We start from the raw sequence: 22,562 nt of genomic DNA on the forward strand, positions 1-22,562 counted from the left end.
GTCCAATCAGTGTCTGACTCCTGTGCGGCTTCACTTTGCTCAGTTTTCTTTGCTGGTTCACTGGATGAATTCACTGCACAACTTCCTGGGATTATTGTATCTGGTGATGGGTTCTCATCAAAATAATGCTACAGCTTATTGTCACTTTGTCAGTCTTTGGGTGGAGGATTCTATATTCCTTACTTTGCTCACTATCGCCCACTACCAATACCTTCATTGGCTGTGTTCTCCATCCTGGATCACTTCTCATTTGGAATATAGGCATAAGCTTTACATCCAAATACTTTAATGTGCCCTAGGCTTCGATCCATGCCACATTTCAAATGGGGTGCTTTCAACGGCTTTTGATGGTAGTATGTTCTGTAGGTATATTGCAGGCATGCCTGCTTCTCCCCAATACTTTTTAGGTAGGTTGGCGTCTGACAGCATGCATCTTGCCCTTTCTATAAGAGTGCGATTTTTCAGTTCAGCTACACCATTTTGTTCAGGAGTGTATGGTGTGGTGTACTATACCTTGTTTTTTCAGGTATGATTTCACTTCGTTACTGATGTATTCCCCCCCATTATCAGTTCGTATAATTGCTGGTTTCTGTTGGAATTCCTGTATTCCTGAGTGTGGCTCGGGGTTACCGCTTTGTTACCCCGATTCACACTCGGGAATACCAATGGAAACGCGTGGCAAAACGCCCCAAAGAAGCTCCTGTACTTCTTTGGGTGTAGGGCGTATTTCAGCGCGTTCCTACACGCTAAAATACGCCCTGGTGGGAACCATGCCCATAGGCAATTATTGGTTTTCACATGTTGAGTGTTTTACAGTGCGTATGAACGTGCTGTAAAATGCCCAGGTGTGAGCCAGGCCTTAAAGTTATAGATACTTCAAATTGAATTCCAGACAGACAGCTGAAAACACAGATGAAATACATATGACAGAGTTGTCTGTTTTATCAGCTACGATGCTCTGTATTTGTGGAGATTTCTCCTCACTACTTTTCAGGACAGGAAGTAATGGGAAGAAAATCTCTCTAGTGTGGAAACAGACTGCAACAAATATTATTTAATATGGGAATATTCCTGAATCCAATACAAGATGCGAATGTGTTAGAGAGAAGTGTACAAAATATACCAGATATATGTATATTTGGTTGATTAGTTAAAGAAGAATGGCAAACCTTCACAGGAGTAGTGTTGTGTTTTGTTGTTTGAATATTTTGGAAAACATTCTCATACGGATGCACCGATACTTTGAGTACCAATGCCGATACTTGGGCATTTTCATGAGAACTACCAGGGTGGCAGAGGTTGCAGCTGTATTGTTTTAGAATAACTGTCACATGACAATAAACAAAAATGTATCAGTACTCGTACTTGTAAGTACTTGGGCAAGTACCAGTACTTGTACTCGCAAAACTAGTACCGGTGCATCCCTTTATTTATAAAAACAAAATCATACATTAAAACAGAGATGTACAAATCCCAGGAGCTCCGTGTGCTCCTTACAAATGACAGCTGCCTCCTAACTTTTGAATTTTTCTCTAGTCTAGTCTTGGAGCTCGAAAAGTATTGGTACATGTACTTGTACCGAGTACTGTACTTGGTATCGGTGCATCCCTAATTCACATAATACATGCTAAAAGTCTGCTACTTCTTCAATGATTACATTCTGAAGATATGCATCTGCTCATTCTGAATGTTACATATGACTGATGGATCAAGTATAGCTGGACTATTTTGTAATTAACAGCAGGGAATGCAAATTGATGTAAATTTCAAATGAGTACTTAATCACTTGTGCTAAGTTCAGGAAATTTTTCTTGCCAGAATATGCTAGCCTTTGTTTTAAATGTAGTGCCCCGCTGACATGTTGGAGCATATGGGGGACTTCAGAGGCAGGGTGGGCTAACCTTTCACTTTGGGGATGAGTCCTTAGCTGGTTGTGGGATGCAATTGGAAAGTTGGCCAACAGTCACTGTATTGAATTTTAAAGGATTTATTCCATCAGCAACTCAATGGGCGAGAGAGTAAAGAGTCTTCAGACATCTAGGACAATACAGAACTCTAGACTCGCTGACCTTTAAACTGATTGCAGTAACACTGTGTATTGTAAAACTTCAGCTGGTTAGCAGATCTAGTATAGAATTCCCTAGGCAGGACACCAGATGTCTCTCAGAGGTCCAAGCCTATACTAGCTTCTCTGGCACCTCCAGCACATAAAATTCCTCCATGGTTCTCCAGCCCAGGACCAGATTCAGACCCCGACTGGGTCCATACCTGACTACCTGTAGGCTACATGCCTGGCGAGACAGCACAAACTTCATGCAATCTCCCCAGGAGGCCCGGGGAGGAAAGATACTTTCACATAGCCCTGAATATATTTATGTCCTCCCCAAACATGCACCACTGGCCATAAACCTCCTAGTGACTGGCTAGGGAGACGCAGATTTCCATAATCCAGATATTTTATAAACCGGTGTGCTGCGCTTGGTTTTGTGATACGTGCTATGTTTAATCCTTAAATTATGTGATGCTATCCAGATAGTCACACATTATTCTTCAGGATTTTTTGGTAGACAGCAGAATTCATGGTTCCATTTATTACAGCAAGTCTTCCAGGTCCTGAAGCAGCAAAACAGCCCCCAGACCATTACACTACCACCACCATATTTTACTGTTGGTATGATGTTCTTTTTCAGAAATGTGGTGTTACTCTTACGCCAGGGCAAACACTTTCACACAGGGCCATGTGGGTTTGGATTTTGTTTTCCCTTAATAATAAAAATCTTCCTTTTAAAATGTTGTTTACTTGTGTTATCTTTGTCTAATATTTAAATTTGTTTGATGATCTGAAACATTAAAGTGTGGCAAACGTGCAAAACAATGAAAAATCAGGAAGGGGGCCAACACTTTTTCACACAACTGTACATGCCACTGGGACAGAAAGCAGGATGCCTAGCTTACAAAGGGAAAGTGATGGCCATTCACTGATTGGTTGCCAGGGTGACTTAATGGGGGGTCACTGGGATTGCAAAGCTACACGGGAAGGTTTTATACATGTTAAATCATCTGTTTTTATATACATTTTTGTATACGGAGTCCACATGGCAAAATTATAGACAAGTTTTTGGATGGTTCTCTAAACTGTGAAACAGTGAATTAAGTTTGACAAAGTTCACCTCTCATCCTTAATTAAGTGGTGAACTAATCTGCATATTAGACTTCCCAGATTTGGACAAACCCTTAAAGGGAATTCCACTTTTGCATTTAAATGTGAGAAACCCCCTCTATATGTTTGTTATGCGTTTCCATTTACACAGCATACCTAAAAATAATAATAATAGAAAAATATTTCTTACCTTTTTTAGCTGTTTCTTTGGAGCCGAATTATATATAGGACTTAACATGCTGATTATAGTGGTTAGAATAGGGATCTACTGATTAGGGACGACAGCTTTTTTAATAGTTTCATTAACATATAAGGTCTGCAACTCTTTGTTAGGGCAGATAGTCCTACTCATCTGGTTTACAAGTTTTTTTTTGTTTTAAACATGCTAAAAACTATTTTTACCTGTCGTAGTCTGTACTTGTCTCTCATGTGCATTCTGACTGTTGCCCTCTCTGCTTTCTTCTGTGCAAAGGCATGGTCCCGTTCTATCCTGTGTAAACACAGTGCTGTAATATCAGTACTTCACTTAATCAACATATGGACAGATGCACAGGCAAGCTGATCTATGTAATTTACAGGTGTATACTGCTCCTCTTTAGAGGCTTCTGTTGTCCTTGGCTAAGAGCCATCAGGGCATCAGGGACCTGTTAAGCCTTCCCAAGGACAAAAGAGAAACAAGGAGGCTTTTGATGTGCTACTGGATTGTAATAATCTACATATTCTAGCTCTTTAACTGCAATGCATGCAGATTCAAAGTTTACTATGTGACTTTCCATGGAAAATATCACTATGACCTGTTTTAAAATGAGTAAACATCAGTATCACGGTTGTACTGTATATACGTAGGTTTTAAAAGAGTAAAGCTAAAAGAGTAAAGTTATATACTCCTAATTAGGGATGTCTCGATGCCACTTTTTTAAGACCAAGACCAAGTACAAGTACTGGCCCTCATGTACTTGCCGATACCAATTACCGATACTTTTTCTTAAAGGGACAGGTGACATTAAAAAAAAAACCCATCTGACTCACCTCTGAACTCCATATCCACAGCTAAACTCTGTAACCCTCATTCAGAGCTCACCTTTGCCCCCTCATTCACAGCTTACCACTATACCCCCTGTCCACAGCTAAACTCTGCTTCCCCTCGCCACAGCTTACCTTTGCACCACAATTCACACCTCACCTCTTCACCACCCAGCCACAGCTCATCTCTAAATCCCCGTCCACATCTCAGCACTTCTGCCCCCCCCACTCCAGCTGTCCTCTGTACCCACTTCCACAGATCAACAGTGGGTGGAAGCAGCCTGAGCACCCAGGGATGTGGGCATGTGCCCTGGGTGCTTGACGGTACTGATACCCATGGTGCATACACATAGGGACAGTAAGTCCCTCTTATCGTGAGCAACTACTGACTGTCTTCTTTGCCATCCCAGCACAGGCCCTTACTCACTCTTGCCTGTTCAATGGAGGTGCCTCACGAGGTGCCGAATGCTTTTTTTCTCCTTTTCGAGGACGTCGGCGGCGCTGAGCGGCTGAGCGTCGTGTACTTGTCAAAATGCCCTGTATCGGGCCCCATCGGTATCGGGACATCCCTACTCCTAATGTTAATGTTAGAGTATATTACTCATAATAGTTATATTAACCCATGGAGCAGCCATATGTAAATATACTTTGATGGCCTGTAGGGGTGTTCAGATATCAAGTACTGTACTTGGTACACACACACACACACACACACACACACACACACTGTATGCATATATCCGTATGCTCCCTAAAAATGACAGCTGCCTCCTAACGTTTGAGTTTTTCTCTCTTGGAGCTGGAGAAGTTTCTGTATTTGTACCAAGTACAGTACTTGATATCTGAACACCCCTACAGGCCATCAAAGTATATTTACATATGGCTGCTCCATGGGTCGGGTGTGCATGTATATATATACACACACACACACACACACACACACACACACACACTGAGCAGGGACGTAGATAAGGGGGTTCAAACATCCAGAGACGGGCATGGAACCTGCCCGTCTAAAGGGATGCCGGGGATGTCCTGTTTGATAAAACATTGGTGATGGCTGCAGCAGAGCTAAATGTTTTCACTGACACCGATGTTTTATTAAACAGGACATCCCTGGCATCCCTTCAGACGTACATGTTCCTGTCTGGCCCTGGATGATCTGTACATGCCTCAGTGCGGGCTCTGCAGGAGGCAGGGTGTCCTTCCAGTGACCAGGATCAGAAGGCTGCACGGAGACAGAGCGAGCAATCAGGTAGCAGGGGCTGGGTAGGGCTTGTATTATCTGTGAGTATACTTCTGTTTTTAGTCTGTGTTGCAAAGTCCCGAGTCCCGTGGTTTCCTATGTCCTGAGTCCCGTGCGTTCCTAATTTCCGAGTCCAGTGCGTTCTAAGTCCAGGAGGGCAGCTTCATAAAGAGAACCTGTCACCTCTGCAGCTTGTTATCCCCTGTGTGATAGCAATAAAGTGAAGTGAAAAAAAGTAAAAAATAAAAGAAATTAAAATGAAAAAAAGTTAAAAAAGAAAGAAAATATTATTAATAATAATAATCCGCAGAGCCCACCAGAGACCCCACCAGGCCACCTGAGACCACAAAATAGCACAATATAGGTTTTTGGGTATCGAGTACGAGTACTGATATTTTGCTTTCGGTACTCGCCAATACCGAGTATCGGTTCTTCCGTTGGCATGGAACAGGCTTCCCGGGCAATCAGAAAGCCAGGGATTGGGTAATGACATGCTACCCGGTTTCCTGATTGCCAGGGAAGCCAACTCCATGTTGTTTGGCCAGCTTGATTATGATTGGCTGGGAAACCGGCTTCCCAGCCAATCAGCATCGAGCCAGTTTCCCGGCCAATCGGGAAACTGGGCGGCGAGTAATGACCTGATTGGCCAGGAAGCTGGCTTCCCAGCCAATCAGCAAAGAGCTGGCTTCCCGGCTAATCAGGAAACCAGGAGGCGGGTCATTAGTCGCTGCCCCGCTTCCTGATTGCACGGGAAGCTGGCTGCATGTTCCCCAACGGCACTGCCGGTCAGTGGAAATCTTCCGCTGACCGGAAGCTCCGATATTGGGGAAGGTGCAAGTACTCGCCCAAATACTCTGTATTGGTGCATCCCGAATCAAAACTGCATTTCACTGTGCTAAATAGCGCTTCTCATTGGTCAGCATGGTCACCTGACCACACTGAATGCTTGCAATTTGCAAGCGAAATTAAAAATGCATAGGGCAGGACTGCGTTGGTACAGATAGTACACCTGTACTGGCGAAGGATAAGGACTGGTTGCCAAAAGGTATATATAGTTGGGGGGTTTGGGAGAGACCAGGCCAGATTTGAGTTCTGCTGCCTGGCTACCACAATATGGCGCACAGTGGAATGGTGGCAGCACTCAATGCACACACACAATGTCCTATGCATGCGTTTATTTGCATGCAGATGGCGGGGGCAACGGGGTTGGTTTTAATTTTTTATTTTATTTTTTACTTTTTCACTTTTTAAAAAAATGTTTTCTATATTTTATTATTTTTTACTTTTTATCTTTTTTAATTTAAATATTTTGTACTTTTTTCCCCACTTAATTTTATTTCTATCACATAGGGACTTAAAAGCCCCTATGTGATAGTTTGGAGGTTGACAGGTTTTCTTTATGGAACCTGCCCTCCAACACAGATGTTCTGTGCAGTTCCTAACGGCTGAGACAGGTGGCTCTATGGTGAGCTCATGTGCCATGGTCACGGGTCGCCCTGAGGAGTGGGGGACCCCGAAAACCACGGCAGGGGGGGGCGGAGGGGCCAGACACGGTTGCCGCCGCTCCTTCCATACAAGTGATCTGATCAGGTCACTTGTATAAAAGCGAGCCGCGGCCCCACGCTGTACATTTAGCTCTGCTTGCCCGGAGCAGGGCTAAATGTACAAATAAACTACTCGCCCGCTGCCCAAAACTGCATGCCCCGGGCGTCGGGCGATAGGAATTCCACACCCCTTGATGTGATTGATATTTGATGTGCCAGCTCGATCCCTCTCTGCGGCTAAACTGCTTACATCCATCCGGGAGGGTATGAGAACTGTAGCCGAGTATGCCATAGCGTTCCGTACCCTAGCAGCAGAGGGAGGCTGGAATATTGAGGCACTGGTGGCGGCCTTCTTCCATGGGCTCTCTGATAATATCAAGGATGAAGTAGCTGGGCAGTACCTGTTTGTCTGCAGCTGAACGGGCCTATAGGAGGCGAGAGGGGCTATGTCTCTACTGTGGCCTCGCAGGTCCTCTTTTGAGATCGTGTTCCACACGGCCAGGGAAACGCTCACACCTAAGACTCCATAGGGGACGGATCTTAGGTGGGGTTTCCTCGTCCCCAGGGCTCCTTCAGGAGAAGCCGCTGGTCACTGTTGTCCTCTCATGGGCAGACTCCTCGGTGGTTAATTCGGCTCTGATTGACTCCGGTGCTGCCGGTAAATTTATTGACGCTATTTAGCTACTGAGAAGCTACTAATTGCATTCCAGTTACTTAATTTTGTTTAATATTTGAAATAATATCCTGTGGTTTTATTTTTATTATTATGTTTGTTAATAATATTTAAATTTCCCATATACTTTATTGTCATCGATTATATTTTTTAATTATTATTTTGCACTGATTTTAGTTAATATACATATTTTTGCACATTATTGTTCTTATTTCGTCTTCAGGTTAGTGCAAATAAAGAACTTGAGTTATTAGTTGATTTGTGAAAATAAGTTGGAAATCTCCTTTGATTATAGATCCTTGCTCGTTTTCATCAATACAAAACTGTTTATTTTATCGGAGTAAACATTCTGACACCTCTACAGTTTGGCGTCAGAGGCAGAACTACCAGGGGTGCAGTGTTTGCAGCTGGGACCTGGCTCTGGCACTTCACCACTTTCCTAAAATCATTAGTCAGTATTGTTTTAGAAAAATGTCATATGACACTAAAGTATTGGTACTCATACTAAGTCTAGAAAAATGGTATCGGTGCATCCCTAATTTAAAGTCAATCATTCTACAGAGAGGAAGATTATTTACAAGTGGAAAACATTGAAGACAGTTGCCAATCTTCACAGGAGTGGACATCCCTGCAAGTTCACCCCACGGTCAGAGAAAATGCAAAAAACCTGAGTTACATCTTCTGAAATATACAGGCCTCGGTTAGCATGCTAAAAGTTACATTTTATAACAATGGCGATTTGATAAAGCAGGGGGCATGAAGATGGTGCCAGGAACTGAACAACAATATGTATCTAAAATTACATTTTTTATTGATATGAATATACATTAAAATGTATGTAAAAACAAAAATTGCCATTTATCAAATCGCACCAATGGCGATTTGATAAAGCAGGGGGCATGAAGATGGTGCCAGGAACTGAACAACAATATGTATCTAAAATTACATTTTTTATTGATATGAATATACATTAAAATGTATGTAAAAACAAAAATTGCCATGTGTCCATTTTGTTTGTTGCAATCAAATATATAGTAATGACATACACAGTTGACTATATCAATGAAACAAATAACGCACTTAAATTGTACAGACTCGAGGCGTTTCGTGGTATCGCTTCCTCAAGAGTCCTGACAGTTCATGGCACTTAGATCATCCAACACCCGCAAATCACGGTAGCAGAGGGATGGGAGAGAAGGGATAGTAAGGCAAAAGTAAAGCGGTGGAGCTGATAACAGTATGCACAGTGTTCCAGCAGGGGCTTTCCGGGGAGATCAAATAAACAGGAACCCACTTTGTATCCAGTGTCCGAGTCCAGACTCTCCGAGTAGAATTTCAGCCGTTTAGACAGTTCAGAATCACCATTTGGTTGTTGAATACAACTTCCCCACTCCCACAGAGTGTTGATCAAATGGGTGTCCTCTTTTTGTATTGTATGTGTGTCCTGTCAGCAATGGAGTCCGCAAGCATCCACCTCCCCGTTCCTCCACGCAGCGCTGGAGGATCTCTGCAGGGATCGGAAAGTGAAGCGAGGGACGGTATGTGTTCGCTCACTTCCCGATCTATAGAGCCAACCTGTGATAGTTTCACTGTCACAGGTTGGCTTGAACTATAAGGTCGAGTGAAAATCACTCACCTCATAGTTCTCCTTTAAGTATGAAGGGCCAAGCAGTGCACTATATATAATCTTTTATTTATTCGCTCATGGATATCTCCCCCTACGTGTGTAGTGACAGCTGCAGTGAGTAAATCAGAGGATATGTGAATACTTTCTCTCATCAATCAATTAAGTGTCCAAAAAAACCTGCCCTATCTGCCCCCTATGTGTATATCTACTCATACCGCTGACTAATCAGCAGAGGAAAGTGACAACTAAAATAATGTTGAATTTGATATAACACACAATCAATATATCGGTGAAAAAAAATCAGAAAAAATTTATCAAAAAGACAAATTACATGAATTCAATAGTGGAAAAAAAGAAGAAAAATCCATATAGTGTTAAATTTCATCAAAATAGTAATATGGATCAAATGACACCAAAATAGGTGCTCTTTATCTCTGTGTTCCGCCTTTGTACACTCAATCTCTTTTGTCCACTCACCAAATTCTCACCAATGATTGTTACAATGTCTCCTCTGCATCCTATTTCCCTGGTAATAAGATTTTTTTTCGGATTGCACTTTCATACTCCTTTCTTTTGAACAATTTGTTTTATCCTCTCCTCTCCTTATGCTGGGCACACACCTTACAACCATCGCAAGACTTTTGTCTTGCGATGGTTGTAAGGTAATTAAAAAAACGTACGATCTGCCTATCTTGGACAGGCAGATTGTACTTGCGATGATCGCAAGCCTGCCCCGCTGAGGGGCGGGCTTCCGATGACCGCAATGCTGAACGGGCAGTGTGCGCTTGCGCACACCGGCCCGTCCGGCTTTTATCTTACGTACATGCTACACACCCGCCGAAAATCGTACGATTCTCGGCGGGTTTTCGAACATGTTCCTGAGATAAAAGTCGTGCGACCTTACAGTAGCAGAGGTTGCACTGCTCCCACACACCTTACGATAATCGTACGATCGCGGGATTTCCCGTGATTATTGTACGATTATCGTAAGGTGTGTGGGCACCTTTTTATATAGATATTCTCCTCATTCCCCGGATATTATTGGTTATAGGTATCCGAGGTTAGATTATTCAGATATGCATAAAGCAAAAAACACTGCATATAGCATGAAATCCTTGGATACATTTATTGCGCAACCACAAATAAAAAAACTTACATGACAACTAATGTAAGCCAGCGATGTACAAAAAAAAATCACGTCTAAAGGTGCCCATACACTGCTCGATTCTCGTACGAGAATCGCGGGAAATCCCGTGATCGTACGAGAATCGAGCAGTGTGAACGGAGACGTGCGACCGTTTCTACTGTACGGTCGCACGTCTTCCGTCGAACCAGCATGTTCGAAAACCAGCCGGGAATCGTACGATTCTCGGCTGGTTAGAACGGTGCTCGGAAGACAAATGCCGAACGGGCCGGTGTGCGCACGCGCACACTGCCCGTTCAGCATTGCGGTCATCGGAAGCCCGCCCCTCAGGGGGGCGGGCTTGCGATGATCGAGAGTGCGATCTGCCTGTCCAAGATAGGCAGATCGTACGTTTTTTAATCCCTGTACAACCATCGCAAGACTAAGGTCTTGCGATGGTTGTAGAGTGTATGGCCACCTTAAGTCTTTGCAAATACTTTTTTCACCTTCCCAGTTTTCAGAATACCGCCGTCAGTTGTATCATTCAAATCAATGACAGGTAGATAGCTAGCGCACTCGTCCTCGACATGTTTTGTCACTAACGACTTTATCAAGAGTGACAAGCACGCTGTCTATACCTGTCTTTTATATCCATTCCAAATGCAAAAGCAAAGCACTAGATGTCAGTCCCACCCCTTCAATCAATCATACCCATACTCAGTAGATCGAAACAGATTTCTTCACTTATTGCTCTAATCAAACCCACATAATAGCCCTTTCCCAGTCTTCCTCCCATATATATATCTTTTTTAATGCAAATAAAAATGCAGCCACCCATAGTAACACATTAATTAAAATCAACTTTTATAATAAAAGGAATTGTACTCATAATACATTATAATTAACTATTACTAATAAAACAATTAATATCCAACTCACTGTTTAACCCTCTAGGTTTCAATGTGTCAAGAAGGAAAAAAAAATTTAGTTTAATTTCTGGAAATCAATCTTGTTTTATTAGTACCCCTCCAATGGCCATACATTCTAGCTACTCCATAAAATGTCATAACCGACAGGTCTTTGTTATGTACTTCTTTAAAATGTCTGGAAACACTATGATGGTCAAAGCTATTTTTTACATGTTCACTAATACGAACTCTCAATTCCCTATAAGATGTGTGGCAGGATAGAAATTATTTTATTTCAAAATGTCTACCATTTGAAATAAAGGTAAAATGTGTCCTCTTTTTGTTAATATACTTTTTTGTCATCCTATGCAATTTTTACATGGATAAAATCCTAGACTTCTTTAGAATGCAATTTTTACATGGATAAAAGCCTACACTTCTTTGGAATGCTATTTTTACATGGATAAAAGCCTAAACTTCTCTGGAAATGTAGGCTTTTATCCATGTACAAATTGCATAGGATGCAGGATGACCAAAAAAGTATATTAACAAAAAGTGGACACATTATACCTCTATTTCAAATGCTTAATTTTAGCATGTGAGCTGGTGTGAACAGGCCCTAAATGTCTATATGTCTCTGTTTCTGCTGTTGCAATAAGTTTATTCTCTTGAACTGCAATTTTGTTCTGACCTGTAGTCAACATGTGCAGCAAATGTTGTTATCCAATGTATAAAATGCATTACAGTACTTATCTATTTTCAGTACAGTAATACCTTGGTTTACGAGCATAATTCGTTCCGGCAGCATGCTTGTAATCCAAAGCGCTTGTATATCAAAGCGAATTTCCCCATAGGAAATAATGGAAATTAAGATGATTCGTTCCACAACCCAAAAATATTCATAAAAATGATTACAATACTGTACTGTAATATAATACTGTACAAAATATAAAGAAAAGTAAACCAATTACAGATACCTTCATGGCTGGTGTGAGGGAGACGAGAGAGGAGGATTATTGTGTAGGACGACTTTCACCATCACTAACAGAATCACTGCTATCTCTTGACTCAATGGAATCTTTTTCATTTCGTGAAACCTTAACAAGGAATCTATTCAATGTGACATGCATTGTCGTTAAACAGACTCATCGCTCGCACTGCTACAGCCTTATTCGGTGGCGCTTTTCTACAAAACTTTGCTCTTATTGCAAGACATTGCTTGTATATCAAGGCAACAATTGCAAAACACTCTCAAACCAAGTTACTTGTAAACCAAGGTATTACTGTATATGTTTCTTAAAAGTCTCTGGGGGCAGGGGCGTCCCGAGGCCGGGTGTCACCCGGAGTGGAGACTGGGTGACACCCTGCCGTGAAGTCATTGCACATGCGTGGCCATCTTATTGATGCCTGTCGGCAGCCATCTTGGTTGTGGACGTCGGCAGAGAAAGGAGGGGATGTTCACCCGGCGGGATGAGGTATGCCGCTAGGTCCCCACACTGTTGGGCTCTTAGTCCATGATCGAGTGTCTGAATTTTCAGAGGGGGCGACACCAAAATGACTGTATGTTATTTCCGTGCCACCCCTCCAATGGTGTCACCCGGGTGCGGGCTGCACCCACCCTTGTGACGCCAGTGTCTGGGGTGAATCTATCAAATCTGAAGCAGTTGCCTATGGCAACCAATCAGCTTCACTCTTCAGTTTGTTCAGTAAAGATTTGAAAATGGAAGAGACAAGCCGATTGGTTGCCATGCATAGCTGCTCCAGTTTTGATAAATTCCCCTATCTGTGTATACAGAGAAAAACAGCAACACAACTAAGTGTTACATCCTAAAAATCTAAAAACAATAAACAGAATGTTTATATCAAAAGAACACATTGCAGTTTAAAAGGTCTAACATCCTAATAAAATCTAGCTATGACTAATCTTAAATGCAACATTTTTAACTACAGTAGCAGGTACATGCCATATACAACTTTTGCTTTAGATGGAAAAGACTGCCTTCTAGGTATGTGTCACAAAATATTTGTCAATAAATAAATATCTGATTTACACTTTTTAGACATACTTACTTCTCCTCCACCAGCTGTCTTTGGTACTCCTCAAATTCTTCTCGTGTCATACCCTTGGACTGTGCTGTCTCTTTCCCATCTGGATTTTCTTTTGTCTCTGTTTCTCCCCCAAGGTTATTTCCAAGATTCTTCATGGAAGATCCCATCATAGTTTTCAGCATAAATGCCATATTTGTATTTTTGTGTCAAAAAGCAGAAACGTTTTTGATCTTAAACACTACAAATCCCCAATGTTTGAATGTTATATCATTATAAAATTCATATGTAATGTTAATAAACTATATCTAATTATGTTAGCAGGAGTTCTACAGTTCTTTTGCCTGTTGATATCTCTGTTGCTGTGCAAGGTGAATGTGTCCCTGCACAGACAGCCTAAACCAGCTTAAAGCATTAAGTATTAGTGAGGTGGAGATATCTGTATTTCCTTTTGCATAGGTCCATATCCTCCCTCCTGCTAAGCCCCGGAGCTGCTCAAGTTATCCCCAAGTTAAGTTTATCATTCCTTTTAAAACCCAAGAGCATATGTACAGACAAACCTTTATTGATTTTAATAAGTAGCACAGTAAAGCCTTCTTAAAACAGTATTCACATGCCCCAATCTATCACATCCCCAATAATTAAGATCTTTTTTGCCACTTCCAGAACAATGGGTTAAGGCTAGCTATGTAAAACTTCTAAATTTTTATACATCCCTTAATACTTTCATCCACCCAAGTATCACAAACAATGCTTGGATCGGTTGTGTGACTTATGCATTGTGTAGAGGAAGCATAACAAAGTAAGGCATACATGTGCTTTAACATGTTAATATAATTTAGAAATCTGCAGCTTTGATTGAAATGAGTGTTGATCCTGACATGAAGGTCCTTGTTCTGGCATTCTCTGTTATTGAATGAAAACACTTCGTCCCTGTCATGCACTTCTCCTACTGCATTATTACCCTGTCACATGGAAGCTACAAGTGGCTGTGCCAACACACATTCTGCAGGTATGGTTACCTGTTGTTACCTTTAGGAAACCCATTGTGAGAGACACCATGCAGCTTTTTGCTGGAGTACATGCATGTAGTAAAGAAGTGGCTGTAACATGCAACAAATGCTTGGCCAGCATTTGGCCAACCCACATCCTCTGAGTCTAGGTTTTCATGGATCTGCCTCAACCTGTTACTGGAGAATGGAAAGAGAAGCAGACTACGGATGAGCTTATCTCTGTCACTGTGCATTCTCTTCCTATCAGCATGCTTCTTGTGAGCACATGAACGGATTGGCTCCTTCTACTTTTTCTTTTGCTTTAACTCTAGCTACACTATACAGTGTCTGCAAGAGGCAGATACCAGATCAAATCCAGATACTACTACTTGCATTTTTGAAATGCATTTAATGATGTGTTAATGATTACATAGGTGATTTAATCTGTGTTTATATGATAAAGTTCATCTTTAAAATAGCTACAGTGATTAAATTAAACTTTATTGCTTTCTGGTTCACATTCCTGCTAATTGTCCAAAGAGCAGGATGGTGGTGCAGCAGTTGCATAGGAAGTGTTGCCACACTGCTAAATGGAATGCAGAGGAGTCTTAATGCACAATATCTAATCATGTACACTGAGCAGCTATGAAATGTGTTGATGGTGTTTTATGCTTCCAAAATAAAGTTCCTTTTCATAAAAGACAGCATGTCATCCCAAAGTCTCTACTTTCCACAACCTACATTGATAGGAGTGCCTTGGCCAAGAGCGTTAATATATTTGAGCTCTTTGTTGTAGAGGTTAGGAAATGTACAAGAAATTGCCTTGTCCCCACTAGGGAGATTGCCCACTCTAATGAGATTGAAAGTGAGGGAAAATACAACATTTTAAGTTGTCACCAGTACAGGAGTAAAGGGGAGATCTAGCTATAAGGGACAGGTTTTTAATAGGGGATCTACTCACATTATAAAGGAACAGTGTATGGCCAGCTTTGGGGGGGAGCCAAATAGCCAAGAAGCCAAAAAGGTGTGCTGCTTTGCACATGTTCTGACAACATGCTAATAGGTAAACTGCTGTACAGTCACAGGCTGGAGGTGGTTAGGTGACCTACCTTATTTGCTTAATTGCACTAGAGAAAACTGAGGCACCAGGCGGGATGTACAGTCTGTCACAGCTATGTAAATCTCAGGACTGCATGGAAAGAAAAACAAATATTTTGCATGGAGTTTAGCTATAAGTTTAATATTTTTTTTATTTACCATTATGGGAAATGCACATTTTTCCATTTTGTTTTTGTTCTCAGGAAAAAAATTGCTGGTGCCAGACAAACAAATGTATATTTGATATTTATATACTACATTACCTAAAATACATAATACTATAAATGGAAAACAAAAATCACATTTATTAATCATATTAAGTCTCCAGTAACTATATCAGCTTATAATAATTTTGTAGTATTCTCCTCAATATTTCATATTTTATTTTAATAATATTTCAAAATTGTAAGTTATGTAATATGTCCTGAAGTTTATCAGAATGCAAACTCCTTGTTTAGTTCTTAATAAAAGTTCACACTGTGGTCCATACTTGAATGAAACATCACACTTCCATATTGTATCATTCAATAGAGCCTGGGCACTGGCATAGTTTCTTAGCATCTGGGTGGTAACAGGGAAGAAAAAAAATGCACCAGTGTCAGTGGTCAGTGTGAGCAAAGATGCCCCGGTGTCAGCGGTCAGTGTGAGGAAAGATGCCCCTGGGTCAGTGGTCAGTAGGGGAAGGAAATACCCATAATGATGGTTAGTGGGGAGAAAAATATTAGGTGCTCTAGAGGTAGCTGTAAGGCTCTGCAGGAGCACTGTGTTGGACTCTATGGGCAGTGTAGTGGGGTTAGGAATTCTGCAGTTGGTTGGGGGATTGGGGGCTCTGCAGCAGGCAAATGGGGCACTGTAGTGAGCTATGTAGGTGGAGGGATGCTCTGTGGCAGGCTTGGGGGCACTATAGGTGGCTGGCGGGAGGTACTATGGGAGGCTGAGGGGGTTTGTGATGTGGCCCTATGGCAGAATAGGGCCTCTGTGGAGGGAAAGGGTCATTGTGGAGAGAGGGGGTGCTATGGATGGCTGAGGACACAGTACTCTTGGTGGCTGTGGAAAAAGTAGGGGCATGTACAGGAAACACTGCATTGAGGGGGTGGAGAGCACTTGTAAAGTGCAATGTGTAATAGAGATTGTGCTCCCTACTTACTGTACATCTACATGCTAAAATAAAGTGTGGCTAAATAACAAAGTTGTGTTAATCATAAGTGGAATGATAGTTCAGGAACATATTGGGGAAAACACATAATGTGATCACAAAAGTTTTTTTAGTGAATACGCTCCATGATTAAATATCATTTACACAATATACAGCATGTACTTGTATAAAACTGTATACTTTCACTAATACGACTACCACTGAGGAAACATAGCCTCCATAGGGTAGCCGCAAATATTCTTTAAACACAGAAGCACTTTTAATATTTGGAAAAGATTAAGTAGGAATGCATTTAGGAAAATAATATACATGTCTGAATAAAAAAAAAAACTTGGTGTTTCCCAGTCAATAAATATATAATATTACATACACATAATGAGGGGAATTTATCAAAACTGGAGCAGGCAGAATCTTCAGCTTCTATCTTTCATTTTCAAAGCTTATCTGATCAAACTGAAGCGAGAAGCTGATGGGCAACTGCTCCAGATTTTGTCTGCTCCAGTTTTGTAAAATTCGCCCAACTGTATATGTGTGTTTGTCTGTGTAGGTTCTGCCACTGTGGACCTCCTGGAAATGCTAGCTGCCTGGCTGTCCCTGACTAACAATTTCTTAGCAACGGACCAGGAAAAGTGTGCAGATTAGTTAAGTCAGAGTCAAGACAGCTCCTAAACTTCATGTCTGTTCTGGGTCAGTGACTCAAAGTATTGAAGCCATTGTATCAAAATGACATCCAAGGATGCAGTATTTTTAGGAAGAGTAGTCAGTAATGTAAGTCTCTATGCTTCCTTGCAACAGATTTCCTTTAAAGACAGAGTAGAAGATGTCATAATTTTAACACTAAATAATATAAAACTATTGAAAACACAAAATAAAGTGTAGCAACCACTGCAGTACAGATGACAGGGGTACTAATGCAGTGATCAATCAAATAATGCATAAATGCAACAACCAACAAATGTCAAATAAATTCTAAATTTCCACTGTGTAGAAATCAATAAAAATAAATTTAATTTTAAAAATTAATAGGCATATACATTATTGAACGAATGGAGATGAGTATAGATGCTTAGAGAGATCATTACTTGACTGTAAAGAATGAATGTTCAATAATGGCCCCATGTGTATTGTGTAAGTGTAATAACATTCAAATGGATGAAAATAATCACAATTAGGCATTATCATTTTAAACATGAATTTTTAAATCTGCAGCTTTCATTAAAATAATACTTAGTGCCCTCTGGCATAATGGTTCTTGTTCAGGCTGCACTCAAGGCTGTAGATTTCAGCTTTATTTACTCTGTACACATCTAAAGGTTTGTGTAAAGTTTACATATGTACAGTGCTTAGTGCCAATGTGCCATATTGGTTGCTGGGACACGGGATGGCTTTAACAGGGTCCTTGAGCATCCTAGCAATGAAAGACATAAAGCGGCTTGAGTAGCCGGCTTCCTAGCAACAATGGGTGCTAGATGGCCCAAGCCACCTGTGTCCTAGCAACAAAGGGTCCATGTGTCCTAGCAACAAAGGGTCCATCATTTATCATCGGCTTTGTATGTGCAGAATGACCTCTGCCAGTCATTTATGCATTAATTAATTAAATCTGTCCGAAGTGAGAGAAATTCTCCCTTACACAGTTGTTACCATAACAGGTGTGCCCATTGGAAAATTTGTCCTCTATCCTTATGTGGTGGCAACTGTGAATTTTAAACCTTCCATTCACTTTGGCCTCATATTAATGGCCACTAGGACAATAGAGAAGATAAATCCAACCAACGAAGACACGGCAATAAAAACTTGACATTGGTTTTAACGCTTTTATGCTCTATCTAAAACTAAAAAAAAAGTTTTGGCTTTACATACACTTCAAAGATTTACTATAAGTGTATATCTCCTCTGTATGAATGGCATTCCCCCACAATTAGGCTCAGGTTTTGAAAAAGAAACTGGTTCAATAAGTTCAACCTTTAATTGGAGAGGGTGCAGGGGATAGTAGGGTGGGATTCCCCAACCTCTGTGATGTTATATACCCAATAAGATATTATATAGTTGCCTTCCTAATTAAGAAGTATAATACTTGTATAGTAAGTACCTTGCATCTTTTCTTACCCACAGGCATTAGAAAGAAGGTAGAAGGGGGGGGGGGCGTGGCCAACTGCCGAGCGTGATGGCCACTGTCTGAATCAGCGCCGCTCCAGTGCCCACAGAGCAACGAAGCAGCGACGGCAGAAAAGCCCTCTCAGCCCTCTAATCTATGAGCTGTGACCTGGGTGACTCAGAGATGCTTAAGAGGGGAAGACAAGAGGCTCCCCAAACAAAATCACAGACTTTTTTCCCGCACACCATCCGCCTGACGGCCAAGATGGCGGGCGCTCCACGTGTGCGAAGTCTGCGGGGAAAGATCCTCCTTACATGTCTGCAATGTAACAGCCAGCCTCGGTGGCTGACATGAGACATATGCTGTCTGCTCTGCGGGAGGACATTCACCAAGACATAACCTCTGTGATCTTGAAGCTTACTTCTTGGATCCAGGGCCTCACAGTAAGAGTGTCACACCTGGAAGATAGCGTGAAAGATCTTTCCTCTGGCCACAATGATTTAGTAGACACTATCCAGTATCATACTGACGAGCTCCAATGGGTTAAATTCAAGCTGGCAGATCTAGAGGATCGCTCCAGGCGGAATAATATTAAGTTTAGGGGAGTGCCGGAATCTGTGCCTCAATCTCAGCTAATGCCTTTCCTGCAACCACTTCTGCAAGAAATGCTCCCTCAATCTACTATGCAGGATCTTCTCATTGACAGGGCGCACAGGCTCCCTAAACCAAAAACTTTACCAGACGCAATCCACAGGGATGTCCTAGCATTAATCCCCTTCTTCCAAATCAAAGAAAAGGCTACGATGGCTGCCAAAAACAAGGTTGTGGTTTCCTCGCCTTATTCTGGGATTACACTGTACGCTGATTTATCACAAGCCACGATTGCACACCGGAAGAGGCTGGCACACCTCACCAGCACCCTCAGGAACCACCATATCCCATATAAATGGGGATTCCCAACAAAGTCCTGGTTACCTTCCAAGGAAAAACGCACGCAATCTCCTCTGTGGAAGCAGGCGGCCGCCTTCTCAAAGCTTGGGGTCTGGATGCTGCAGGCCCCTCTTCCTCCACAAATGGGGTTGGTGGAGGAATGCACCAACCCCATTGAATGGGCATGGAATGCACCTGAAGCTGTTACATTTGCTACACTCAAGTTCTTGCCAAGTGGGCCGGGATTGGAGTTGGAGTACACCTATCCTTTGTCACTCAGTGACGCACTGGGTTTACCAGTGTTCTACCTGTAGTTTGTTCCCCAATGTCATTATTTGCTGCACATGGAAGTCGAGTTTTTTTTTTCTCGATGTTTTTTTTAATGATGTGTTTATGTATTCTGGTTTTCTTTTTTTGTTGTTCTCTTCTATTACAGACTTCTTCAGGACACCTCGCTCCACACCTGAGTTCAGGTTTGTTCAAATATATTTTGTCACGATTTTGAAATATATCTTAGGTACCTTTTATATGCTGCACAGCCGTGGGGATACCCTCCCTATTCAATTTAGCATTCTATCTACACAATGTTGCATAAGATTCTCTCCATCAACGTTAAAGGATTAAACAGGCCTTGTAAGTGATCTGCCCTCCTAAAAGAAATGTTCAAGAATCCCATTTTGTGACCGATAAGGTCCCTAAATTTTCTTATGTGGACTACCCTTCGATTTTTTTTGGCTAATTCCGCCAAAAAATCTGCAGGAGTTCTTGTGGTGGTTCAATTTAAAATGCTTTTGCTACTGTAGCCCCTATATAGATACGTATATATGTGCTACGGCAGTGATCGATGTTTCTGCCTGTAAACAGTTAACAGTGTCCTGTGAGGCGGAGACTTGTGGGAATTGCATTGCAGAGCAGATACTGTGATGTTGGAGGAGAGATTCTGGAGACTGCAACTCCCAGGAGGCTGTGTTTCAGAGAGGAGGGAGACTCTGGGCTGTGGCTGCTGAGCGCGCTCAGTCTGGGAGATCCGTGTGAGGAGGACAGATCAGTGTGATCCTATGTAGACTGAGACTGTGAGTATCAGAGCTGTATGGCCGCCGCTGACACAGAGGGACACACAGGCTCTGTGCAAGCTGTTAGAGGAGAGACTTTATTCGGAGTGCCATGCCTGGAGGCATCCGATTGAGTACTCCAGCAGGACCCAGTGACGCAGCTGCAGTGGGGATATCGCGGTCTGGTCGCACGGCCGATCCAGAACTGTGAGGGATCCAGCAGCCCCAGCTGAGTGAGGGGAGCCAGACGGTGGTGACAGAGACAGCTGCCCAGTACCCTGGATGAGTGGAGGCCTTGCTCAAGAGACCCCCAGATGACTTCATCATCTTCACAGGAGTCGGCTTGAAAGTATATGTATAAAGTCACTTGCACTCCAAAACTATTTATTTTCTTTTTTTTTTTTTTTCACAAGTACATTTTTTTATTTATTGTGATAAGAAATAACAAACAGTTATGGTATGAACAGGTACATACAGTTAAAGTATCTAACAAGAAGTATAGTTTGCTTGGTATGAGGGAATGCGGGAAAAGGGGGAGGTCTGGGGGGGGGACGAAACTCCCCTTGGCTGTCATAGAACATTTTCGCGGTCGGATTTGCTTCGGGTGACCAGGAGTGCAGGAATGAGGATTGGAGTCCCGGGGGGAAAGCGGGGTTCATTCGGATCGGGGTAAGCGGCCCAGGGGTCGATGAAATGCCTGCGGTCTTGCACATGGTTTCAAAGAGGCGCAGGGTGTTGCCTATCGTGGGGTGAGTTAATACTTGAGGTGGGAGTGCGGGGCGCTGAAGCCAGGGCCAAGAGCCGATTGGTGATCTCGCTTGGAGTTGCTCAATTTGGACCCATTCTTTATATAGGCCATATTTGGCCCAATCTATGATACGTGTGAGGTGGCAAGCCCGATAGTAATTTTGTACGTGGGGAAGTCCTATACCCCCGGAGGATTTCGAGCGGGTTAAAGTGGAGAACCCGATTCATGGTGATCTACCTTCCCATAAAAAGGTGCGAAAAAGAGCAGTGACTGAGGAGAAGAAGGCTTTGGGAAGAGCGATGGGTATAGTCTGGAACAAGTATAGCAATCGTGGCATGGCAGTCATTTTAAGGATTGCCGCACGACCAAACCAGGAATATAACCCCTTGTTCCATTCTTTCATATCCCTTCGTAATCGGGATAGTTGAGTAACAAAATTAAGGGGATATAGCTTCTTCAAATCAGTGGGAAGCTCAATGCCCAGGTAGGTAATGGAGGTGGTCGCCCACCGGAAGGGAAAGTGTAGTTTGCAGAAGTGGACCAGGTCATCTGGAAGGGAAACATTCAGTGCAGCTGATTTTGATAGATTAATTTTAAAGAATGAGATTGATGCGAATTCCTGAAGTGCACTCAGTAGGTTGGGGAGTGATATTCTCGGTTGCGTCAGGAAAAATAGCAAGTCGTCTGCAAAGGCGGCCACTTTAAAGTCCTTGTAGGGCGTGCGGAATCCATGGATGCTCGGGTCTGCGCGTATCTTCCGAAGGAAGGGCTCCAGTGCCAACACAAACAACAGTGGGGATAGGGGACATCCCTGTCGTGTACCATTGAAAATGGGGAAGGCCTCTGACAGTGTGCCGTTCACCCGGATCTTTGCTGTTGGTTTGTGGTACAGTAGGGCTATGCGGTCCATCATTTTAGGGCCCAAACCAAGGTGGGTCAAAGAGGCAAAAAGATAGTCCTACGCCACCCTATCACATGCCTTCTCGGCATCTGTAGAGAGGAAGAAGCCTGCGCGGCCTCTGCTTTTAATCCAGTGATGAAGGCCTATGGCTTTCGTGGTGTTATCGCGGGCTTCTCGTCCTGGAATAAAGCCCACTTGGTCGCCATCGATTATGTCCGGAAGAAGAGAAGCTAAGCGGTT

The 22,562-nt window shown here is 42.5% G+C and overlaps 1 protein-coding gene across 1 annotated transcript in view; it reads right to left on the minus strand.

Moving 5' to 3' along the window:
- Positions 1-13,544, minus strand: part of LOC108791664 (complexin-4-like) — a 21,953-nt gene extending 8,409 nt beyond the window's left edge. The window contains exons 1-2 of the mRNA XM_018562205.1: positions 13,375-13,544; positions 3,563-3,650 (exon numbers count right to left, since the gene is read on the minus strand). Of these exons, the coding sequence (XP_018417707.1) occupies positions 3,563-3,650; positions 13,375-13,544 (258 nt within the window). The remainder of the gene's footprint in view (positions 1-3,562; positions 3,651-13,374) is intronic.
- Between the last annotated feature and the right edge of the window lie 9,018 nt (positions 13,545-22,562).

Source organism: Nanorana parkeri, unplaced genomic scaffold (genome assembly GCF_000935625.1).
Source record: "Nanorana parkeri isolate BGI_ZX_2015 unplaced genomic scaffold, ASM93562v1 scaffold565, whole genome shotgun sequence".
Taxonomy (NCBI): Eukaryota; Metazoa; Chordata; class Amphibia; order Anura; family Dicroglossidae; genus Nanorana; species Nanorana parkeri.